This window comes from Coregonus clupeaformis, chromosome 37 (genome assembly GCF_020615455.1).
Source record: "Coregonus clupeaformis isolate EN_2021a chromosome 37, ASM2061545v1, whole genome shotgun sequence".
NCBI lineage: Eukaryota > Metazoa > Chordata > Actinopteri > Salmoniformes > Salmonidae > Coregonus > Coregonus clupeaformis.
The window spans coordinates 32,150,059-32,158,028 of record NC_059228.1 but is presented as its reverse complement, the minus strand read 5'-3'; the positions used below and the strand labels follow the sequence as shown (position 1 = coordinate 32,158,028).

The following is a 7,970-nucleotide window of genomic DNA, read 5'->3' as shown; positions in this document are numbered from 1 at the left end:
TAGTTACCGGAGTTGTAACTCCAGTTGTATGAGTGGAGCGGAGCCCCATAGGACTTAAGGCCCTGCCGACCCTCTCTAGTCTCGCTGAAGATAAATATCTCGGGAGGCTGATTGAGGGGAGGCGTCCCCTTTTATAGGGACACCTGTACTCCTATTGGCTGCAGGTGTGTGCATCATTTTGTCTCAGGCTGATGCTGCCTTAGGGCAGTGGGTAAACCAATAGGAGCAGAGCTCCCCTATGGGGCGGAGCTCCACTCATAGAACTGGAGTTACACTCCGGTAACTAAATCGTTCCGGTGGGTTCCTTTGAGTTCCTCTGAGGTTCTCCTCCTCAGGAATCGTCCTCTGTCTTGATGATATGGAACAACGTGACGTTGAACAGAACCTGGTGTCCATTGTTCCAGCCGTACAGTGCCCGGTCCCTGGCATTATAGTCCAGCATGGACATGTGGAAGTACTGGTTGTGGAAGGGGATGTCTGTGTACTCATAGCTGGAGGTCTTGGTGGAGTATGAATAGTAGACCTTAGCACCAGTCAGGTGAGAGTTGGTGATGTAGAGTGTTCCGCAAATCATAAAGGACTCCCCCGCGTTCCGTTTGGAATATTCCGTGTTCCAGGTTCCGAGGATTTGTAGCGTCTCCGGGTTGAGCTGGCTGATGACGATGTTTCCGGCGTTCTGATTGGTGGCGTAGACGGCCCACAGGCCCAGCTCGTCGGCCATGAGGTCTATGTCGGAGAAGCCTCCCCAGGTGTAAGGGTAGACGTTGTGGAAGCCGGCGTTCTCCAGGGCTCTCTGGGTCACCACGCGGCCCGTCTCGAAGTGGTAGCGCACCATGATGTTGCTCTGGACCTTGTTGTAGTACAGAGAGCCGTTGTACACCACGTGGTTGGTCCCGGCCCACTTGAACGGCAGGTTGTAGGTTCGAGACCCGGCCCCGGAAACAAAGTCTGCTATGGACTTGTACTCTTTGACTATCTTGTTGTTGGTGTAGCCATCCATGTACCAGACCTGGGTAAGAACAAAAGTACAAGAGGACATTAACAATTTAAAGGTCTACTTTGTAGGCACATTAGTCAGAACGTAGCACATGGGTCGTTCCAGCCATTCGGTAGCTTTTGAAGTGTAACTTGGTCCAGATTATTATAATTTTTTACCTAATTTTAACATTCTGTCACAAAAACATGTTAAACTTCATAAAAAAGCATGTTTTCCCATCTCAAGAGGTTAAATAACAAAACGTATTATAGCAATAAGTGCATATTAAGTGCCAAATAAATTAAGTGTTCATCTTAGATCAGCCATAAATTCCCTTGTGACAGGGGGAATGGAAGCGTGTTGTATTTAACACGGAGTGAATGCAAGCTTCATGTAAAAATGTATATATTTTGTCCATCTATGGGTAACAGGGTTGACGTGTTGATGATCCACTCAGTTTTCCACCACAAAACACCAGAAAATGGCCACAAAGAGTAAAACCAGCTCACCTGCTTTTACGCTATTATTTGACTATTAGACGTTTCTTTTGAAAAATAAATTATTTTAAAAGGAATACTTTAACCTTAAAAAAGGCCCTCTTTTTGTGGAACGACCCACATACAAGTCAATTTACGTCATTTAGCGGACGCTCTTATCCAGAGCGACTTACAGGAGCAATTAGGGTTAAGTGCCTTGCTGCTCAAGGGCACATCAACAGATTTTTCACCTAGTCGGCTCGGGGATTAGAACCAGCGACCTTTCGGTTACTGGCCCAACGCTCTTAACCACTAAGCCACCTGCCGCCCCAGAAGGTTGGACAAGCTCTTTGAAAGCAGCAGTATTAGTAGTTAGTCTGATGGTTTATTATTCCTATTCAGTACCAGTCACAAGTTTGGACACCTACTCATTTCAAGGATTTTTCTTTTTACTATTTTCTACATTGTAGAATAATAGTGAAGACATCAGAACTATGACATAACACATATGGAATCATGTAGTAACCCCAAAAAAAGTTTTAAACAAAATCAAAAATATATTTTATATTTGAGATTCTTCAAAGTAGCCACCCTTTGCCTTGATGACAGCTTTGCACACGCTTGGCATTCTCTCAACCAGCTTCATGAGGTAGTCACCTGGAATGCCCTATTTGTAAAAGACCAAGTCCATATTATGGCAAGAACAGCTAAAATAAGCAAAGAGAAACGACAGTCCATCTGGTTTGCGCTTAGTGGGACTATCATTTGTTTTTCAACAGGACAATGACCCAACACACCTCCAGGCTGTGTAAGGGATATTTTACCAAGAAGGAGAGTGATGGAGTGCTGCATCAGATGACCTGCCCTCCACAATCACCCGACCTCAACCCAATTGAGATGCTTTGGGATGAGTTGGACCACAGAGTGAAGGAAAAGCAGCCAACAAGTGCTCAGCATATGTGGAAACTCCTTCAAGACCGTTGGAAAAGCATTCCAGGTGAAGCTGGTTGAGAGAATACCAAGAGTGTGCAAAGCTGTCATCAAGGCAAAGGGTGGCTATTTGAAGAATCTCAAATATAACAAAAATTGTTTAACACTTTTCTTGGTTACTACGTGATTCCATATGTGTTATTTCATCGTTTTGATGTCTTCACTATTATTCTACAATGTAGAAAATAGTAAAAAAGAAAAGAAAAACCCTTGAATGAGTAGGTGTGTCCAAACTTTTGACTGGTAGTATATATACAACGCATATTACACCCATAAACTACATCGTCTGTGACTGTCAATTAATTGATTTTACACCCATAAACTACATTATCTGTCCGTCCGTCCGTCCGTCCGTCCCTCCCTCCCTCCCTCCCTCCCTCCCTCTCTCCCTCCCTCCCTCCCTCTCTCCCTCCCTCTCTCCCTCCCTCCCTCCCTCTCTCTCTCCCCCTCCCTCTCTCTCTCCCCCCTCACTCCCTCCCTCCCACCCTCCCTCCCCCTCCACTCACCCGGTTGTTTCTAGGGGAGGCCTGTGGATCAGTCATCCAAGCTCCAAACCGTGTACCAGAGGTCTTCACCATCACAGGTCCAGTGATCTTCATCAGTTTACCACAAGCTGTTGACATACCAGACCAGACCAGACAGACACAAACACACACACACACACACACAGTACTCCGATTAGATTTCCCCTGACTGTGTTAGTTCTTAACAGCTAATTTCATGCCTCTGACCACTGGAACGCTCCACCTGTTACCTGTATCTAGTTCATCTGTAATCTAGTTAAAATCGGCAGCGTCCCAAATGGCACCCTATTCCTTATTCCCATCCCAGGGATCTGGTCAAAACTAGTGCACTTTATAGGGAATAGGGTGCCATTTGGGATGTAGACTAGAACACACAGTTCCATCTCACTTATGAGTCTATCTGATACACTAAAAAGTACATGAAAAACGTTAAGAGCGTTACGGGTATGGGGTGGTATGATAATATCAGGGACATCTGGGACGGGGGAGGCTTTCGCGGGAGGGGATATTGGAAGACAATTGATTCAGATTTAGTGTTTTATTAGTCACATGGACAGTCGTGGTCAAACGTTTTTGAGAATGACACAAATGTTGGTCTTCACAAAGTTCGCTGCTTCAGTGTTATGAGATATTTTTGTCAGATGTTACTATGGTAACACTGAAGTATAATTACAAGCATTCCATAAGTGTCAAAGGCTTTTATTGACAATTACATTAAGTTTACGCAAAGAGTCAATATTTGCAGTTTTGACCCTTCTTTTTCAAGACCTCTGCAATCCGCCCTGGCATGCTGTCAATTAACTTCTGGGCCACATCCTGACTGATGGCAGCCCATTCTTGCATAATCAATGCTTGGAGTTTGTCAGAATTTGTGGGTTTTTTGGTTGTCCACCCGCCTCTTCAGGATCGACCACAAGTTCTCAATGGGATTAAGGTCTGGGGAGTTTCCAGGCCCTGGACCCAAAATGTCGTTTTTTGTTCCCCGAGCCACTTAGTTATCACTTTTGCCTTATGGCAAGGTGCTCCATCATGCTGGAAAAGGCATTGGTTGTCACCAAACTGTTCTTGGATGGTTGGGAGAAGTTGCTCTCGGAGGATGTGTTGGTACCATTCTTTATTCATGGCTGTGTTCTTAGGCAAAATTGTGAGTGAGCCCACTCCCTTGGCTGAGAAGCAACCCCACACATGAATGGTCTCAGGATGCTTTACTGTTGGCATGACAAAGGACTGATGGTAGCGCTCACCTTGTCTTCTCCGGACAAGGTGTTTTCTGGATGCCCCAAACAATCGGAAAGGGGATCCATCAGAGAAAATGACTTTACCCCAGTCCTCAGCAGTCCAATCCCTGTACCTTTTGCAGAATATCAGTCTGTCCCTGATGTTTTTCCTGGAGAGAAGTGGCTTCTTTGCTGCCCTTCTTGACACCAGGCCATCCTCCAAAAGTCTTTGCCTCACTGTGCGTGCAGATGCACTCACACCTGCCTGCTGCCATTCCTGAGCAAGCTCTGCACTGGTGGTCCCCCGATCCCGCAGCTGAATCAACTGTAGGAGACGGTCCTGGCGCTTGCTGGACTTTCTTGGGCGCCCTGATGCCTTCTTCACAACAATTGAACCTCTCTCCTCAAAGTTCTTGATGATCCGATAAATGGTTGATTTAGGTGCAATCTTACTAGCAGCAATATCCTTGCCTGTGAAGCCATTTTTGTGCAAAGCAATGACGATGGCACGTGTTTCCTTGCAGGTAACCATGGTTAAGAGAGGAAGAACAATGATTTCAAGCACCACCCTCCTTTTAAAGCTTCCAGTCTGTTATTCTAACTCAATCAGCATGACAGAGTGATCTCCAGCCTTGTCCTCGTCAACACTCTCACCTGTGTTAACGAGAGAATCACTGACATGATGGCAGCTGGTCCTTTTGTGGCAGGGCTGAAATGCAGTGAACATGTTTTGGGGGATTAAGTTCATTTTCATGGCAAAGAGGGACTTTGCAATTAATTGCAATTCATCTGATCACTCTTCATGACATTCTGGAGTATATGCAAATTGCCATCATCAAAACTGAGGCAGCAGACTTTGTGAAAATGAGTATTTGTGTCATTCTCAAAACTTTTGACCATGACAGTATATGAAAAACGTATCATCGTCAGTTTCCTTTCCTACATTTCCAGTAACAGGTAACAGCAGTAGTAGTAGTAATAGCAGTAGTAGTAGCAGTAGTAGTAGTAGTAGTAGCAGTAGTAGTAGTAGTAGTAGTAGTAGTAGCAGTAGTAGTAGTAGTAGTACATTTTTTAACTTAATCCAATGATATGTACTGTATATTTCTATGGTTATGAGTACAAAGGTGCATGTCCATGTAGCCTGTCCTCCAGACTGAGCACTGAGACTGTGCTGTAGATGCTCATAGTCGTAGGCTCGAGTGTGTGTGTCAGTGGAGGCTCCTCAGAAGAGCAATGGGAGGACCATCCTATTCAGTGAATTTCACGAAAATAAAAATACTGAAAAATTAAAAAAGTTATCATTTTTAGATAAAACTATACTAAAAATATTCACGTCACCAAATAACTGATTGAAGGTCAATGAAGGTCTACAGTAGCCTCAACAGCACTCTGTAGGGTAGCACCATGGTGTAGCCGGAGGACAGCTAGTTTCCGTCCTCCTCTGGGTACATTGACTTCAATACAAAACCTAGGAGGCTCATGGTTCTCACCCCCTTCCATAGACTTACACAATAATTATAACAACTTCCGGAGGACGTCCTCCAACCTATCAGAGCTCTTGTAGCATGAACTGACATGTTGTCCACCAATCAAAGGATGAGAGAATGAATCTATTACTGAAAGCATAAGCTACAGCTAGCTAGCACTGCAGTGCATAAAATGTGGTGAGTAGTTGATTCAAAGAGAGAGAAAGACAATAGTTAAACAGTTTTGAACAAATTAATTTATTCTTAGTTTACCTTTCACTTACTTAGCTAATGCAGCTAATTATACTGAACATAAATATAAACGCAACATGTAAATTGTTGGTCCAATGTTTTATGAGCTAAAATAAAAGATCACAGACATTTTCCATACACACAAAAAGCTTACAGTATTTCTCTCACAATGTGTGCACAAATTTGTTTACATCCTTGTTAGTGAGCATTTCTCCTTTGTCAAGATAATCCATCCACCTGACAGCTGTGGCATATCAAGAAGCTGATTAAACAGCATGATCATTACACAGGTGCACCTTGTGCTGGGGACAATAAAAGGACACTCTAAAATGTGCAGTTTTGTCACACAACACAATGCCACAGATGTCTCAAGTTTTGAGGCAGCATGCAAATGGCATGCTGACTGCAGGAATGTCCACCAGAGCTGTTGCCAGAGAATGTAATGTTAATTTCTCTACCATAATCCGCCTCCAACGATGTTTTAGAGAATTTGTCAGTACGTCCAACCGGCCTCACAACCGCAGACCACACGTGTAACCACGCCAGCCCAGGACCTCCACATCCAGCTTCTTCACCTGCGGGATCGTCTGAGACCAGCCACCCGGACAGTATTTCTGTCTGTAATAAAGCCCTTTAGTGGGGAAAAAATAATTCTGATTGGCTGCGCCCCTGCCCAGTTATGTGAAATCCATAGATTAATTTATTTGAATTGACTGATTTCCTTATATGAACTGTAACTCAGTAAAATCTTTGAAATTGTTGCATGTTGCGTTTATATTTTTGTTCAGTGTAAGCCTACAACAACATGACTCAAACAGAGAGGATTGCTATTTATCCTAAAACGCGTGTTTCAATTGGACAAATTCACGTAGGTCCCTCCCCGTTTCGTTGCGTTTACTTCCGTTTAAGAAACGTTTTGGAACAGAATCGGCGGAATGAATACACCCCTGATCCCCTGCACACACAGTTCACTTTCATAGCAGCCACATGCAAACAGCATCATCACTTTGCTCATTGTATAATTCCTTCTCACAACGATATACGCGCTCCTCTCACCTTTTCCCGTCGCTTGTGCACAACACAGCAGCCGTCTGTGACCAGGCGCAAAAAACCTCTCAGAGCTAAACCTTCATACCATAACCGCTAACCGCTACACAGCCTACATCATTGTCACCATAGTAACATTATAGTCAACAAACTACAACTAACGCGTCAGTAAACCCACAATCCAATCCATGTGTACAATCACGCAGTACATTGTAATGTTACAGCAAGCAGTTTAGCAGTTACACCTGCAGGCCCTGTGGACAATACATTAATACAACCGAAAGCTGACCTTGACTTGGAAGAGTTGCCTTAGCCAGCTAGCTAGGTGCAAAACGTTCAACTGTTTTGGACTAATGATAACACCCCAGATCAACTAGATTCAGGCAAGAGTGTGCAAGGCAGTATTGAATAGTGTCACTGTCTGTCACCTTGATTACTCCAATTTGTCTCTCGACCTGTGTGCACCTACGTTGTAAACTTTGATTCATAGGCCAGGTTGTAGCAACCTCGTGACGGGTGTAGGGCAAATCCTGTATCATGTAGTAGCCTAAACCTATCGCTGTTACGTTGAGCTGGGTGAATAGAATATGAATGACAGTCATCCAATATGCTGCAATATAAATAATTGTCCTCCCTAATCTTGAACGTCACTAACCGCCACTGGTGTGTGTGTGTCCGTGTGTGCATGTGACTCACTGAGTTTGCTCATGCAGTTGCGTAGCCTGTTCTCCAGATTCAGGACCCTCCGTTGTAGTTCCTCGTAGTCGTAGGTTCCTATCTCCTCCTGGATGGTTGTGAGCACCATGGAGAGGTTCCTGATCTCCTGTTTAAACTGGGAGATGAGCTGGGCATCTGTCTTGTACTGCTTCAACACAGGGATCAGAGGCTGTAGGGCCTCCATCTTACCCTTCAACTCCTATAGAGAAGGAAATACAGAGTTCAATTAAATTCAGTTCAACTCCTGGGGAAGGAAAAACACAAGCCCAGTGGACAAAATGTTGCATGGAACATCAATCATTATC

At 44.3% G+C, this 7,970-nt stretch overlaps 1 protein-coding gene across 1 annotated transcript in view; it reads right to left on the bottom strand.

Annotated features, from left to right (window-relative positions):
* Positions 1 to 247: 247 nt before the first annotated feature.
* Positions 248 to 7,970, bottom strand: part of LOC121581396 (noelin-3-like) — a 17,231-nt gene continuing 9,508 nt past the window's right edge. The window contains exons 4-6 of the mRNA XM_041896904.1: positions 7,645 to 7,864; positions 2,949 to 3,055; positions 248 to 1,009 (exon numbers count right to left, since the gene is read on the bottom strand). Coding sequence (XP_041752838.1) covers positions 332 to 1,009; positions 2,949 to 3,055; positions 7,645 to 7,864 — 1,005 coding nt within the window. The 3' untranslated portion in view covers positions 248 to 331. The remainder of the gene's footprint in view (positions 1,010 to 2,948; positions 3,056 to 7,644; positions 7,865 to 7,970) is intronic.